This window comes from Phaseolus vulgaris, chromosome 11 (assembly GCF_000499845.2).
Source record: "Phaseolus vulgaris cultivar G19833 chromosome 11, P. vulgaris v2.0, whole genome shotgun sequence".
NCBI classification, from domain to species: Eukaryota; Viridiplantae; Streptophyta; class Magnoliopsida; order Fabales; family Fabaceae; genus Phaseolus; species Phaseolus vulgaris.
In genome coordinates, this window is record NC_023749.2 from 7,515,853 (window position 1) to 7,533,515 (window position 17,663).

The 17,663-nt window shown below is 34.8% G+C and overlaps 2 protein-coding genes across 17 annotated transcripts; both read right to left on the reverse strand.

Moving 5' to 3' along the window:
* Positions 1-1,569: 1,569 nt before the first annotated feature.
* LOC137835227 (receptor-like serine/threonine-protein kinase NCRK) lies at positions 1,570-9,568 on the reverse strand. Of its 16 annotated transcripts, none has more exons than XM_068643970.1 (12): positions 9,470-9,554; positions 9,021-9,236; positions 8,209-8,396; positions 6,507-6,593; positions 5,885-5,995; positions 5,004-5,117; positions 4,301-4,579; positions 3,950-4,191; positions 3,531-3,827; positions 3,035-3,268; positions 2,457-2,687; positions 1,570-2,254 (listed from the first exon to the last, which is right to left on the reverse strand). In XM_068643970.1, exons 4-12 carry the CDS (start codon positions 6,574-6,576, stop codon positions 1,994-1,996), a joined length of 1,839 nt encoding a protein of 612 aa, XP_068500071.1. In that variant the 5' UTR covers positions 6,577-6,593; positions 8,209-8,396; positions 9,021-9,236; positions 9,470-9,554; the 3' UTR covers positions 1,570-1,993. The 16 variants fall into 16 exon arrangements, with proteins under 16 accessions (XP_068500071.1, XP_068499992.1, XP_068500370.1 ...); XM_068643891.1 differs by having other exon boundaries at positions 9,017-9,236; XM_068644269.1 differs by lacking the exon at positions 8,209-8,396 and having other exon boundaries at positions 9,017-9,236; positions 9,470-9,568.
* An 881-nt stretch (positions 9,569-10,449) lies between these two features.
* Positions 10,450-16,115, reverse strand: LOC137811177 (E3 ubiquitin-protein ligase WAV3). Its single transcript, XM_068612813.1, has 2 exons — positions 15,323-16,115; positions 10,450-12,738 (listed from the first exon to the last, which is right to left on the reverse strand). The coding sequence occupies exons 1-2, from the start codon at positions 15,542-15,544 to the stop codon at positions 10,822-10,824; spliced, it is 2,139 nt and encodes a 712-aa protein (XP_068468914.1). The 5' UTR covers positions 15,545-16,115; the 3' UTR covers positions 10,450-10,821.
* Positions 16,116-17,663: the final 1,548 nt, after the last annotated feature.

The following is a 17,663-nucleotide window of genomic DNA, read 5'->3' on the forward strand; positions in this document are numbered from 1 at the left end:
TTAAGCTCAAAAGAAACTAGGGGTGTGACCAAAGGGGAAATTGCTTCCTGCACCCCATGTTATGTGAAATAACAAAAATGGTTATTTTAGTTTTTAAATAAGAGGAGGGTGTGGATCAAAATACATTCTGGATTTGGTATCCTGGAATATATTTCTAAATTTGTATTTCCATAACACTTTTCTAGATTTTGTAATCCCTTTTCTTGAATTTTTTTTCTAATTTTTTTAATGTATTTTTTGTATTTTAAAATTGCTTTTTCTAAAATGATATTTTGGTTTTCCAATTCTATTTTGGAATTTCATACAAAAATCTATTTGAGATTTTCTTTTCTAAAATGTATTTTTTAATTCCAAATTTTCAATTGCGAAATGAAGGATAATTTTAAAATTTTGAAAGTTGATTGGGTGTAGGTAAAAATTCATCGGGTGCAAAAAGTCTCTGGGTCGACCAAAGGAGTGCAAGCAAAGAAGAGTGTTTCTTCCTACATCTCCATATGTTTTTCTAACACTCCATATAAAATATGAAAAAACTTTTTTATCCTCCTTGTATCGCCTTCATATTTCAAATTACATAATCCATAATGGTATTCCAAATTATATAATCTAGAAGTCTGAATTTGATAGTAGCTTATGAATTATGTAATATGGACACGCATTTAAAAAAAGACTTACAGATTACATAATCCAAAAGTTAGAAAAAACTTTCGGATCATATAATCCAAAAGCTAATCATGCATATGGAAAAAGACTTTCAGAATAAGTAATCTGGAAGCTAATTATGAAAAATGACTTTCAGTAATCTAGAAATATAACAAAGGGACATTTTTTAAAATAAAAAAAAATTATAGAGATAAGAGAATAACCTTTCAAGCCCAAACCATAGAATTCCGGTCAAAGAGTAGAAAAAGCAAGGTCAAAGTGAGCCAAATATAGTGTGAAACATGAAAAGTATGGAGATGATCTTGTCCCTTGATCTAAATCTAGAAGTTTTTAAACATTGAATTGTCCCTCCTATTTTCTTTGTAGAGTTTGACAAGAAAATGACAGGTTCTGAATTACATTTCAGTGTAATTAGTATTTAAATTTGAGGATTACTTATCCTAGTTCTTGTAAAATAATTTTAAAGATATTGACTCAAAGATTCATTTGGGGTGCATTGTGTGTGAAAATAACAATTCAGATAATCTTATTTTGATTCTTATGAAATAAGTGATAAATCAAAGTAAGAGTTTATCTTTGAGAATCATAGAGTCATCTTCTATTTCAACAAATAATTTCTCCTTTCTTTCTCAAGTCTTCTCATTGGAATAGTTTAGCCTAAGATAATCATAAAAAAAAATCATGTTATACCATATGTTTCATGTTTTATCATCACTTGAGCCTACATCCTTAGGACCATGTATATACATAAACATACCAACAAAGATTAAGAAAAAGAGGACCATATCATTGATTTGAATCCTGAATGGATGAAACTGGTTAAAATACGAATTTCTTTCACTGTACAAAACTTAGTTTCATTTATTTTATGACACTTGCCCTCTTTGGATAAGTCCCAGAAAAAAGATATGGTATCAAATATTAAGGTTTATTTCCAGTACTTCATCTCAGAAGACTTGGTATCAAATATAATTGTAGAATAAATATTTCTACGACCAAAAACATTTAATTTAATGTGTATGTCATCCGGTTCTTCTTTAGTTCTTTTGCACATAAAGAAAACCAGAAACTTGTATCATCCTATGTTTTTCTGTACAAGAAACAAAGAATATATTTTGAGTGCTTATCTAACACCACCTATGTGCTCTTCCTTTCAAAACAAAGTGAAAAAATCTGTAGACCAAGATACTCTCCACAACAGATTAATTGCAGAATCTCTCATGATATCTCATTGAGCCATGCACAGTCAACAGAGCTGTAGCACTAGTGCACACAACATAAACTCCTCAGACTTCTGCCATCTGCATCTCTGAACATGCCAGGTGCGATGTTTTCAAGGGGCTTTGCCAGTTGTGATGCAAAACGATTCAAACCTAGGCTCAGTTAAGTCTACTATTTCCTCTTCTGATACGTAAGAGCTATCAGATTTTGAAGACAAGAGGATCAAACTCTCCATATACTCAGCTGAAACTGGATCTGCTTCTTTACTTTTGTCCTCAACAGAAAGACTATGATCAATATATATTGGCAGTGAACTATGCGTTGGAAATTTACCGGGTGTGGCTTGCCTTTTCTTTTCTGCATCCTGCAGTTCCTTTATAAGTCCATCAAGAAAAAAGATCAGTCTATGGTTTTTTTTTTTTTCTGTTTACATGCTACGTCAGAATGGTGTATGATGATACCAGCAAATGTAACAACCAGATAAGCAAAGTATACATCAAAACTTTGAAAAATAAGAAACCTGAAACTAGAAAGATTACAATTAGAAATCAAAACAGGATAGTGAATGTGCTTACCTGAAAGAGGCTGCCTGGAATGTTTCTTCTCCTCCTAGATTTTCCCGGGGAAATACTTAGAAGAATCTGAACAACCTCACTCATGGTTGGTCGAGTGTCAGGATCCAGCAGCAAACACTCCTTTGCTAAGTATGCCATCACCTGCACCTCTTCTACTGTATAATTTCCTTTTAATTGTGGATCAACCAGCTCCGTTATTACTCGCCTACTATCCTGTAAGCGAGGAGTAGCCTAAAACAGAAGTTAAGCAACCTATATCAATGCTGACTGTCCATAATCTTTTGTAGTTGAATGCACTAAGCTATGCAACTAGTTTATATTGAAGCTGGTCATTATCAAGAACACAACCATCCTAGTTCAGATTGTAAATGGAAAATGAGATATACTATGAGGATGCAAAAGACATGACGAATCAATGATTGGAATAATACAAAAAACAAAAGAAGTTCAAGCTATTATAAGTCAAAGATCCTCATGAAATAGTTATGAGCATCGAGTTAGCACATTGAAGATCTTCCTAATATGAACAAATGTAGATCAAGGTTATGGTTATTAGTTACGAAGATAATTTAAAATACCCATATAACAAGGCTTTCCTCTTTGCCAGTAGATTTATGGATGGGCTGCCGACCACTGATAAGCTCAAGAAGAACCACACCAAAACTAAAGACATCTGACTCAAGAGAAGCTCTACCAACAATGGCATACTCAGGTGCAAAATAGCCAAATGTACCCTGCATTCTTGCTGGAGAATTAGAACAGCTAGGGAGGTCATCAGATCTCAGGTTTTTGGCCATGCCAAGATCAGTTATCTGCAAGTTGAATATTTGAAAAGATTATGGAAGTATACCTTTTGATTTGAGCGACAACTACCAGCTATGAATCATTAACTCTACTTTCTAAAGATAGTAGATTCATAAAAGAAATGTGTTACAGGATTCTAGTTCAAAACCACCATTTTTTATTTGCTTTCAGTATCTTACTGGCTCTGTATCATAAGCAAATTCAGGTAAATTATTTCATCTTATTCCCAATTTACTACTTCCGTGCATCCAGAACAAACAGGATTCATACTTTTGCTTGCCAATTTTCATCCAGAAGAATGTTAGTTGATTTGACATCTCTATGAAGAATTCTTGGAGCAGCTGCTTCATGGAGATACTCCAAGCCCCTTGCAGAACCTAACGCAATCATTACACGAGTAGCCCAATCTATATGTTTTCCAGAAACTCCGTCTAAACAGTCCCTCAAATTTCCATTAGCCATGTAGTCAAATACAAGTAACCTCTGAACATGTTTTCCTTTTAACTCTGAACAGTATCCCAGCAAAGGCACCAAATGACAATGATGAAGTCTAGATAATAGTTCAATCTGCTAAACAAAAACGATTAATAATAATTACTATGAATGCTGTACAGCAATAACTTCTAATGGGACATTATAACATCAAATGCGCAGCCAAAGAATACTGATATTGCAACATTAGGAACAACCTCATTGAAAAATGAAGAGTCTGCTTCTGGCCCTCCTTGATCTTTTAGTCTTTTAACCGCCACATCGCTACCATCTTTCAGCCGACCATGGTATACATAACTGCTTCCACCTAATCCAATTAGGTTGGAAGATGAAAAGTTTTCAGTGGCATTTTCCAGTTCAGCTAAGGAAAATGGAAAAATATTTCCATGATACGTTTCTTTTGGGCTCCCAAATAAGAAAGAGGCTTTCTGAAAGCATCCTACACAAGAGGAAAATGCAAATTAATAGAAAAGCCCTGGAATGGCATATACATTCATAAAAATTGAAAAGGGATACACATTTGTAGCATGAAATTAAAACCAACTCACCTGTAATATGACAAATTGGAGAATTTATTGCAAATTTTGTTTCAGGCACTGAAGAAGCCCCTGACCTATGACTAATTAAGTTGGTGGTACTACCACTACTTGTTTCCTTATATGTTGAGAATACGGGTGATTGAATAGTACATCTGTCCCTTCTGTATACATGGCATAAGAGTGAGACAAGAAACGCCATGGTTGTACATATAACACATATTAATAGGATAACTACAACAATCTTGATGGAAACATGTTTCTTAGAACCTCCCAGATTGCTGACAGTTCCTGAAGAATACATAAAAAAATCATATATTCAGTTTCTGAGTAGCTTGATCTAGGAACAAGACAGCAATTTTGTATGAAACAGTATAAACTTTTTCCAATATCAATAAGACAAAAATACGATGAAAAGAGAAGAAACAAAAAATCTTCTAAGTAAGAAGTGATCTGTTGTAAGAAATCATATATTCAGTTTTTGAGTTGCTTGATAAAGGAATAACTCAGCAATTTTGTATGAAATGGTATAATCTTTTTCCAGTATCATCAATTGGACAAGAATATGATGAAAAGTAGGTCAAAATATTGAGAAACAAAACCAATCTTCAAGTAAGAAGTAATCTGTTGTAGAAAAATTGTATTATCCCCAAAAAAGAGCAAGTGTAACTTAAGATGAAAATTCAGGGCTAGAGGAGGAGATAAGGGAAAGTACCCCAGGTGCAGTTGCAAGCGTTAAAGCAATTAGGGCTATGACCATCTGCTGCCACTTGAGGAAACCCATTGGAAGCACATATGCATGTCCATATGGATGCACTCTCGTCAGCATCTACATGGAAGGCAAAGCAGTCACTATATAATACTGAAGCTGTGATCACGGTATCCACATTTCAACCGAAATGGAAAAATACATGCATTACTAGCACGCATATTGGTTATCAATCACTATTAGCCTCTTTAGCATCTTACTTCCAAAAAGTTCTTTATGCTTGTGTCAACATTTAACATGAATTCTACAATTAAACATTTGGAGGATTAAAGTTAACCTACACCTACTAATATCCAATGACTTTTTGCCTCTCTATAGGGTGTTCTGCAATCAACAAATATAATTTGAAATTTATAATAAAATCAACTTGTCTAAATCTAGATTAATTCAATTTACCAGGAAATGTTTTCAAAATTGCATCTACTAATCATGCCCAAAGTCAAAGACCAAGCTAATGATCAAGTGTTAGAATAAAACAAGTGAAAAGAAGGGTAAAAACTGATAGGACACAGTAATAAAGGAAAACAAAGCAAGGTAATCAGAGTGGTTTTAGAATTAGCTTGAGTTGGCTAAGAGTAGTTCCTTAAAGAATTGCTTAGGTGGTTAGCTTAGAAGGGAGTAGAAAAAGATTCATTCTGAATTTTGATTGTATTGGAAAACTGAGCACTAGCTCTGTTATGAAAGAGAATTCTCGAATTTCTTTGCTAAAATTTAATCAAAGTTTGCAGATCATCTTTCTTTCTTTTCTCAGCTGTCTTGCTTGTAGGTTCCTAAAAAAACACACTAGGAGGCTCAGTCTTCATTCCAAAGAAATATTAACAGCATACCTGAGTGGCAATCACATGACTTAGAACAATTAGCCAGAGAGAAGCTATGATTCCCTCCAAAAGAACATCTACATCTCCACTTGTTTAGGTTAGAGGCAGCAGAAGCTTCATCTGTAACGAACAATAGTAGGCAAAAAAAATATGTTTAGCCCATTTGGATTTTATTTATCACTAAGATGAAACATGTAAAATATGGAACAGAAAAATTCAAAAACTCCATATTAAAGGAACATGAATGTGAAACTAATTATGAAGTATCAATTATCTCATGTTGCAGGAAGAAGTCCATGTAATGTCCCGTGTATGATATCAAATACAGCTATTTCCCTTTTTTCTTTATTTAAGCAGGAAGCACCTAAATATCAGTGTTCAAGGTATGCTATGCTACTGACAAAATTAGAAAGACAAATAAATATTTTTTATAATTTGTGAAATAACTAGCGCTATATTCAGAGCAAACTGAAATCAAATACTCCTCGAAGTGTCCACGGTATTCCCAGCATATAGCTGCTATATTCTTCATATTTTTTATTGAAGCAGCAAATCACCTAAATTTCTGAGATAAGCTACTAAAAACAATTGAGAGCCAATTACATAGAATTTTCTGAATTGCTATACTCACCACAAAATGAGCTCTGAATCCAAAGCAAGCTAATAACTAAAACAAGACCAATTTTGAGCTGTGGCTTCATTTATTCCAACCCATACACTGCAAGTAAAAGAAAGGAAACCAATTAGATTAGATGCCTACAATACAAATACTTGAGCGAGAATGCTCATGTTATAAAACAATTAAAGAGCCACAAATGTTCAATGATTTCCCAAGACAATAAATTCATATGCAGACCCCAAAAGAAATCATGAGTAGATGATGAGGAACACGTAGTTACATAATTTCGATACCATACAGCGAATCACAGAGAGATCAAGAGGTTTAACTAAATGACTACAAATTAATGTATTTGACGTATCTGCATTCAAGAACAACATCAAAGTCCATCTGAAAATTTTTAAGCACTATATAGATGGTCAAACTATCAAGATGTATGATAATATATATGAACAACTTTCAAAAGCATATATGAGGCACGCAAACATGAAACTGAAGCAACTAACAAAATTTAATTATGACTTATCCTCTGTATTGAAATAACTATGCCATTTTAGTGATCACAGTTGAAAAAGAGAAAAAAAGTAACATCAATTGGTAAACCAGTATTAAGAACAGGCTTAGTCTTCAAATATTCCGAGTCCAATCCGCATCTGTGGAAGCAAAATGGAAAAGTGATCCACCAGTTAAACTACTCCAAAAATTGCAAGCTTCACACAAATAAATCAAGAAAGCCAACAGCACCCCCATTTTTCAGTTTCTACCCTGTGCTACAGCAAGGAAATGGATGTCAATCATTTCATTCTTAGTAAGGGGATATAAAGTCTCGTTTCCTGACCTAATTTCACAGCCATGTATGCAATTAAGTTAACGAGGGTAGAAAGGAACAAATGCTGGCTTGGCCGACAAAACATCAGAGTCAAGGTTATTCACCCTCAGTACCATGTATTGAAACAACATAAAGCTGTGGTAGTGGGGAGGTTATTATCTATAAAACATTGTATTCAGAAGCATTGAAGGCGTGAACATTTAGTAGAGTAAATAGTAGATGAAGTGTTTGGAAGTCAACAAAAATGGTTGCAATAATTTTCAATTGCAGGAAGACAGATGGACCGACAGAATTGTTACATCTTAAACCACAAAAAAAAAAATAGTGCAGGTAGTGAACTGGTAGAAGCAGGGCTTGAGAACAGCCTCCAAATTCTATAAATGGAATGTACCACAAGAAACCATCATAGTTTTCACCCACAATCCTGCAAAGCTTTTGAGTTTTGGAGATAGGAGAAGAGGGTTTTGGTGCAAATTAAGTCAAAGCAGCAAACAAAACAAAAAAAGAAAGAAAGCTATGATGAGCCTGAGAAAGCAAAAGACAAAGACTAATAATATAGCTAGGAGGGTTTGCAAATTTTTGTAATTTCTCCTCAAATTATGCACACTTTCTTTGATTTGGAAAGAAACTAAACGAGTTCACTAAACTGAAACTAGGCAAAAACAGAAGTAAACTAGAGTAACGGGAACCCCAGCTCACCAACCTCCAAGTTTCATTATTGGAGAACAATAAAGAGCAATTGGAAGAAAATCGATCACACAAATGGTAAACAGATATGGAGGATAGAGACCTATCTAAATGAGTCTATTCTATAAAAACAACATAAACATCTAGATATGAATTGATTCAATTGAAGCTTGAAAAAGGAACCATCTAATCCTCCACCTCTTTGAAAGTAACTCCTTGCTAACTGAAAACAACACTTCAACCTCCCTTCCAAATTTACTTGCATCTATCCAATAAAATCACCTCACAGCTCAGCTGATTTTTCACTCATTTCCTGATCCATTCTTCCTTCGTATAAACAAACTGACCCACTGAATTACAGAATTGTCTTGTAGTCCTAACAGAATCTGTACTTTTTTAAAAAATAAATAAATAAAAATTTAGGGACAAGTATATCTTTTTATCACAAACATGAAAAACCAAGTGGAATAAGATTGTTTCTACTTTGGTGCACCAAATTTTACTTACTTCAAAAGAATAGAATAATAGGGTATAGCTAACAACCAAAAAGATAAAGTACTGCTTTGTCATTTCTTGAATGAAAAGACGTGAGAAAATAAAAAAAAACGGTAGACACAGTTTAATGGATTTAGATAAATAAAGCATACCATAGCTTCCTGTTACAAGAGAAATGTTAGTAGTAGTCTGAGGTAGTAGAAGACTTTTTCTAACTCAGTTAATTTATACAAAACCACAAACCTCCGTAAGTCTCTTAATAAATTTGAATCAATAAATGTGTTAAGTTGCCATTGAAAATGTGACAGAATACAGATCACACATTAATAACGGCTATAATAGTATGTATTCCAAAACCACATCCTTTTAATCAATAAATGTTAATTAGTAACTTAGCCGTTGCCAGTGAAAATGTGAGAGAATCCAGATGAGAATTGAATAAACCTACTGGTTCATGACTGTCTCTATACATACCATATAACATAACTTAGCTTGAAAGACATGGAGCTACCTACATACGGTTAATTAAGATGTACTTAATCCCCGTAAAGAAGAAACTCAACGCTGAGTTGTTTTGATCTAAAGTGTGGACCCAGTCACATGTTGCTTTGTCGTGTGTGAGGTCAGTGCCACTGTGGGCCCAAATCGTGAAGGAGAGGGTCAGCAGCACAGAAATCAATCAGCAAAATGAGCATTCCATCCCTCAAGGACAATCTTAATCAGCGGTAACTCTGAGATCGTTATTAGAAAGCATGTTAATCCAAAAATGCAATCAAATTATGCTGTCATGCATCCTTAATCAATCATGTCCAACACTAACAATAAACATTCACTCCTAACTTTTTCCCTTAATTTGGTGGAGTTGATGTGCCAAACCAAACCAAACCACAATGCCACCTTAACCATGTACGAGAATAATACCACCACCTATGTTTTGAAAAAAAAACTAGGACACACCACGTACCTCAAAGCGAAGGGATCAATATGAAAGCCTTAGATCTGCTAAGTGTGAGACATGCAACGTTGGGGAAATGAGAATTTGAGTGCAAGTGAGTCTGTGGGAGTGTCGAAGGGCTTATAATGAACTCACAGAGAAGAAGAGATTGATGAGGCGCTCCATAGCTAGAGAGAAGCAAGTGATGCAAAGGTGGCAAGCATTGCTTGCTTTCTCAAACACGTGGTCCTACCAAGTTTTTGTCATACATGCAATAAATTCACTTTAATAGTTAAATGAAACTTTTTATTATTACCGACATACAACCAGTAGTTTAACTTTCTATATCATGTTAATCTCACTTGATTACGAATTAGATATCTAACCCCAACATCATAGCTATTCTATCTTGGATTAAACAGATTAATTATTTGTGAAACAAATTTTATACATAAATTGGTATGATACTCACGTGATTCAAGGCTCACGTTACGAGGTATATCCTATTGTCCATAGAGTCTCCACTGTATATCTAGGTTTGCAATGAAAGAACCGAAAATCAGTTGGTGGAGTTTTATTTTTCTGGCCCATGTCATAAAAAGCAGGTCATAAACCCTATCCAACGTGGGAGAGAGTGGGAATATAATATAGGATTTGAATTTTAGAAGAAATCCTTGTAATTAAAGTTTCCTTATAACTAGATCTGAAAAAAATATCAATGATACTAATACAATATTTAATGAAAACTGAAAGTTAGTTTAGATGTTTTAATTGAAATGCAAAAAACATCCTTGTAAGTATCCATTGTGCGTTGTGTTTTAACGTACTTTTCAAATTCCATGGAGTGTATGACTGAAGGAAGAGAGTCGTGATTGTTGCCAGATTATTGGGGAATTAGAATCCACAAGTGGTTCTCTTGAATTTGAAAAGAACTATAATAATATAAAATGAAAGCATGCAAATTAAAGTGACATAAGATGAAGGTAAAGCATAAAGAAGATCACCACTAATGAAAAGAATGAGAAGCACATATTATACCATATGTATATAATCAAGTGATGAAATTCACCCGCACAATTCAACTGAAAACAATAGGTTGTTATGTACATCACTCGGAATCACACTAAAATATTCAACCTGTGGCATCCTTTTTCGCCATCCATTCATTCTCTGCAGAGCCCCGTTTCCAGCCTATGCATTTACACTTTTCATATTGGCAAAATCAGGAATTTTATCCACCTAAAACTCCTTCCTTTCCATTATACCCCACCTTCACAAAACCAAAAACAAAAGGGTAGCTTAAGATATGAAGAAACATGAAGGTTTCCTCAGAAAGTATATGTATAGGCCAAATAGTATTTTCCAAACATAGTTTTTCATTCCTATTGTCTTCTCTGTCTATCAGGAAATGATTTGGCAGGCCTGAGAACTCGTTTATTTTGTGGCGTCCCAAAAACCATGGTCTGGGAGCGCGTCACCATGTCAACCATTGAAGGAGTTTGATATGCTTGCACAAGGCTAGTGCTGTCTGTGGAATCACCACGCGCAGTTGCCCTTTGCCATGAATGTGAACTCAATCCTGACAGAACATACGCCCTTCCAGACTGCTCATAAACCCGTTGATTTGCCATCCTTTCCTGCATCTCCTTCAACTCTGCAGAAAGAGCAAGACATAACCTATCTGCGGCTTGAGCAGAAATAGTTTCAGACAGTGCCTTGTTACAGTTATCCAGGACTGAAACTGCAGTAGACAAATCACCACGTTCAGCTGCAACTCTAGCCTCAGCCATTGCCTCAGCAGCTCGAAGCCTGTTTCGCTGTCTATCTACCTCTATTGATACCACTAGTTCTCCAACTATGTCAGGTCTCTGAATTTTAACTTCACTGTTTTCTTCCAAAGCCACCATTTCCTTTGTTATGGGATCTCGGTAAAGACCTTTTACAATCAACAGAGGCATCTCATCAGTTGACTCATCAACTGGAACATTAACCGTCACCAAAAAGTCTCTTTCCTCTTCAGCATACAAATCTCCCACACTGATAGTAGCCAGTCTTGCATTCGCCATCAAGCTTGTTTGGTAACTTCCTGCTTTTACAGAGCTAAGTTGCAAATGAGGGTGAACACACTCCACTTCCACTTGTAATTCTTGTACCACCACACTCAAGAGTCCTCCAATACACTGTGCAAATGCATCCTGAATGACATCCTCAGCTTCAATAAAAGAAAATGTACCCCCAGATATCTCAGAGATTGAATGCATTGAAGTGGCATCATGGTCAGAGCCAAAGCCAAATGCATGCACTGGTATCTGCATGCCCACACCATTATTCCGATGAATGGAGTTTGGAACAAGTGACTGGTAATCTGTTCCAGTATTAGGCCTGCTATTGATTGTATATGTATCCTGCCCATCAGAGAGTAATATGATGCTGGTAACGGAGTTCTTCCACCGGCGATCAGAAAACACCTTGGCACCTTTTCTCAGGCCTTCAGCAATGTTTGTCCCCCCATTTGAAACCAAGGAATTGACAGCCTGTAATGCCTGCTGCCGTCCGGTGTCAGTCATCAACCGAAGAGGGAAGATGCGGCGTGCTGTGGAGGAGAAGGCAATGACAGACAGCCGGTCTGATGGACCAAGATTCTGAATGACAAAACCCATTGCACGTTTTAGCAACGCTAGCTTAGTACCCGCCATGCTACCACTCACATCAAGAACTGTAACAAGGTCAACTGAGGCTCGAGAGTTCTCAACTGGAGGTGATGATTCAATATTTTGGACAATATTTTGTTTTCTCCCTGAATGAGGAGCTTTGAGATGGATTAATACAGCAAAGGCATCATGAGAGGCTGATTTTGGAACAGCTGAAACCTCAGGAAATGTTTTGATCTCCACTGTATTTGTCATATCATGATCAGTTTCATTTTTCTGATGGGTACTTGAAGTTTGTTGATCCAGGGCTTCATCATCATCAAAAATAGCTGGTTCGGTAACATGATAAAGTGACGAGATCAGCCGAGCACCATCACCTTGAGGAGAAGGAAGCCTCCGTACGGCAGCCGACCAGCCGTCATCTCGAGGAGCTACATGGTTGAGTCGAGGCAAGTCATGGGGCATGTTAGAAGTGGGACTCTGAAAAGGAACTTCTTTCCATTTTGCTCGGCAGACAGGGCAAATCTGGTTCCCGTGTTTCACATTAGAAGTGATGCAGTAAAAATGGAAAGAGTGAGAACATTCTGCAGTGAAAATGGCATGGCCCTGCCCTGGTTTCATTGTGTAGAGGCATATTGCACACGTACCCTGCACACAGTGAGGAAAAAAATGTTAGGAAAAGATGGCCATATTGATGCACTTGTAGGTAACAAAGCTTTCAGAGCAAATGAAGCAAATAGTTGCAGAAGGAAAATTGTACGTAGTGAAAACAATGGTGCAATTTTTATCAACAAAGTTCCCTGCGGACATGAAAAGAAAATATATTTCAAAAAGGCTCACCTCAAACAATGAGGAAAAAAAAAAGACCATTGTTGATGTCATCTACAAAACTACTTGGGAATGTAATACAGTGAACACAGAACCAGAAGACTTGATTGCCAATTAAGCAAATAATCGACTATGATAAACAAATATGTTCACGGCATACAAAAAATCCAAAATGCAAACTCGCCACAGTCATCTAATCAGCTAAGACCTGCTCAATACTAATTTGAGTTGAATATCGAAATCAAAGAAACATAACAAAAATTTACTCACATTGAAGAAAGAAAAGGATGCTCCCATTAAAATTACTCATATTGAAGACCAAACAAAAATCCACCGTATTTTTATGAAAAAAAAAAGTAATAAACATTGTTCCCACTAAAAGTTGTTGCTTTCAAGTGTTGTTAACTTAAAGTCTAGACTAAATCGAGGAAACCATGGATTTGGCTTTTCCTTTCAAATCACATCCAAGTTTAAGGAAAAATCAGAAACATGAGTCGTAGAGCATTAAGAACTCAAAAGATGTCAACACATTGAGTCTTGGAGCATTAAGAACTCAAAAGATGTCAACACAAACATCCTCATCCTTCTCCAACTATCAAATTAATCCTTTATCATTTGTCAGAAATGAAAAGAATCAACATCTTCCACACAAATATTGTTAGAAATTCAAGGTGAGATGAAAGTCCCAGAAAAATATTAAGCTGAACAATATATAAGTAGAAAGAACCACAAACTTATTGCTTAAAGCTTCTAGGTTGAAGATAATGTCTAGTCTTTTACATAGCTTTCATCATGAATTATTGGTATCAAATCTCCCTGGTGTATTCTCTAAAAACCCCACAAACATATTAATCATTTTTAACTCATTTTAAAATATTTTTCAAATTAAAATTAAATTAACTAAAAGTTAGACTAGTTAAAAAGTAACCAAGCCAGTGGAAACAACAATCCCAGGTTCAAATCCCACTGTTTATATGTATAGATGAGGGTTTTTAATTAAAATAAATTACTATCATTAAAATTTTCTAATAATGAAAACGTGGCCACACAGATATATCTCAACGTATGAATGGGGGCATCAATCCAACAATCCATACATACTAGTATCTCGATTAGCAAGTCATTAATAATTAAAAGAAAAAGCACTAAATGGATTGAACAGGCGAATCTGAAAAGTGCCTAAATAAAGTAATCATTGATAAATGTATCATTTGCAAAGGTCACTGTTACACTATAGTGTATCACACTGCACTCTTCGGTCCCGATGCAGGTCCACTAGTAAGACCATTGCATAAAAAGATGAAATTGAATGCAACCCATCTTTTTACCACAGAGGCCTAGATTCTCAGCCGAATCCCCATCTTAATACAGTACAAAGGTAACACTAGGTCAACGTTCCCTGGTCAAAGACTTTAAGCTCACCAAGGAAAAACAAATAACAACAATCAGCAACCCACTTTTAGAAAAGTCACCAAAACAAATTCACAACTAAAAAATTGCAAATGTCATCGAAAGAAAGCGAAACCAAAGATGATTTATTCACTGGTCTACCATCTTTATCTTTATTAATCTGTATCATAATCATATATATTATATATTACTATTAAATAATCTATGCACTGTCATCCAATTATAAATTAGTACATCTTTCCATGTTTATCTTACAAATCATACTAATGATAATTTCTTATTGATTACTAGTATAAAGTCTTACCTGACACGAAAAAAAAATCATTAATATTAGTTTATTAGTTTATACTCATCTTCATTCAGTAGATTGATTATCCTGCAACTTTTTGTTTTGTTTGTATCTGGGAAATTTCCAATCAAAGGCTATAGGGTCTCAAGTGGGGAAGGGAAATGAGAGAGAGAAAAAATGTGCCCACAAAATTGAACAGTGCAGAGTAAAATTGAGAAATGGACGAAACAAGAAGGGTGTAAAATGCAAAGCATGTTGTGATGAGCCAAGCAACTGGTCCATAAAAGGGTAGGCACAGTATTCCACTTTATGCCATTCCCCACCCATAATGGAGTTGAAAATAACACAACAAAAGAATAAAACGTTTCGGCAATAGTCAGAACGCGTCACACTCCACCACAATGCTAAAGTGTGATTAAAGCTGAAGTTGATGTCCATCAAGTCATATCCTAATGGATGGATAGCATGGATAAAAATACCTAATATGCCAATTTAACCCAGAAAACAAAATAAAAATGATAAAAGATAAAAAAAAAATGTAGTGAATGTGATTCAACAGAAACAGTGAAAACCAGAATCTCCGAGGGAGATTCACGGGTGCAGGTGAAGCAAAAGGGCAACTGCAGAAATTAACCCAAGAAAAAATAGAAGATAAAGAATGGAACTTTATATGCAAAGATTCAAAGGGTAATGCTAAGTTCTAACCTTGGGAGATTTTGGTCCAGATTTGGGTAACCGTAGACCCGATGAGGACGGTGTGGGAGTCGATGGGCGATAGCTGGAGGTGTCGCCGGCCGGCGACACGACGGTGGGTGAGACGCTGCCCGAAAACCTGGCTGAGGCGGTGGAATCATCAAAGGTTCTAGGAATGTGAACACAGGTATCCAAACCAAGAGCCAGCTTCAATTTTCTCCACTTGCTTCCCATTTTTTTTCTTGGTTCTGTTCACCCAAAAGGGCTCAGAGATAGATCTTCTAGAAGCGACCCAAAAGGGTGTAGAGCTTGAAATTGAAGGAGTGTGTGAGAAAAATTTGAACTTTGGGGTGCCCAAGATGAAACATGCTACGAATGGACATGGGTATGAAGGGTATAGGCTTTGGGTATGGAAGAGAGGAAGAAAAAGAAGTAAGAAGAGAGAGAAAACGGTGGCTGTAATCAATGAGAGAGAGTTTGGCCCTTTTCAACTGATGGAGTGGAGTGAAGGCATGAGATGATGAGTGGTGATAGGGTAGAGAGGCAAAGTAGCAGCAGCTTTCTTAGCTGAGATGGAATTCAATATTATTGTTTTTTTTTGTACTGAGTACCAACTCTACAACAAAACCACATGCCCTTCATTTTCTAGATGTATGGGTAAAAAGAAAAGAAATAAAAAGAAAATGATAAATCTAAAACATGATGTTATAATAGGACAAAGGTAATTAAGATGGGAAAGAAAATGAATGAATGTTCTCTTGAAGATGGTTTATTTTCCAACCAAACTCAATTCATCTTATATTTATATAATTTTAATAAATATTAAATTATATGAGAAGATACGTAAATTATCCAAATACACCATTAATAATAGTTTTATTAAGATTTTATGTTAATTTTTTTATATTTTTATTTTATTGTTTTTGAATATTAAATTTTGATTTAACTTGGGTGTAATCTTGAACTTTGTAAGGTTATCAAGATTAAAATTAAGGTTTAAAAAAAATGAACCAGCCAACAATGTCAAAACATAATACAAATAGTTGTATGTTTGAAGTTGTAGAATCTATCAACCATATCACTTGAATCCACATCTTCTATGGCAAAAAAGTTGAAAAAAATAAAATAATAAACTAAATACAAATTACCAAACTTCCAACTTATGTAATATCTAATAGATCAAAGCACCAGTGGACATAAAAACTTTGCCCGCAAAGCTGGGCTTAGGATTCATACAAAAAAATATAAAAAAAAATTAAGAAAGCAATAGAAACAAAAATGTTCAAATCCTATAACAATGAGACACGTATCTGCTTCGAACTCTCTGGGAAGTGCGAGAATGAGGAAGCAATGGTGGTTGTTGTTGTACAGTGGTGATTGAAGAGGGACTAAGATGGGTGAGAGTAGGAGAAGAACATGGAGCGTGAAGAAAGAGGGTTCAAAATGTGTCAACATTCGTAAGAAAGTGGATGTAAATGGTGACGGTGAAAACTATTGAAAAAAGTGGTAACCACTAAGTAATAATCAAATTATTCACGTTTGGCTACTACTCACATTTCCTAATATTTATTTCTCTCTCATAACACAGTCCCTCTCTCATTATGCAATTAATTTTCAAAATAAATTATTTCTTTCAATTCATAATCACTCTTCTACCTCTCTTTCAATTCATAACCGTTCCTCCACCTCTTTCAATTCATAATTGTTCCTCCACATCTCTTTCAATTCAAAACCGCTTTTCCACCTTTCTTTCAATTCAAAACCGCCCCACTACGTATACCAAATATTGTAAAAAAAATAAGAAATGGCACAAGGACCATAATACAATAATAAAATTAAATATTAATATAAGGATAAAATGGGGAAAAAATTAAGAGCAGTTAAGAGGGAAATAAGAAATGACACAATAGCCATAATACAATAATAAAATTAAATATTAATATAAGGAATAGAAAAAAAATCATGACCAGTTAAGAGGGGAATCCCCTTTATATATAGGTATAGATTTATATATTACTATAAAATTTACACAATACTGTATTTATACTGTACATTAAATTTTTAATAATAAATAAATTAAATTGAATCAGATAAATAAGATACAATTTATCAAAATTTATATTTATAATATAAAGAATTTTTTTTATTATAATTGTTTTTTATATATTAAATTTGGCTTTATTTTATTTTTATTAATATTTTATTATTTTATTTTGGTTATTTTATTATTTTGTAATTTCAAGAGTCAACAAAAATAGTTTTTTTAGTTTTGAAAATTTATGTTTTTATTGTCAATGTGAATCACGTTATTTGAAGAGAGTGAAGAATTTAGTAGACTGTTTTAGACTATTTT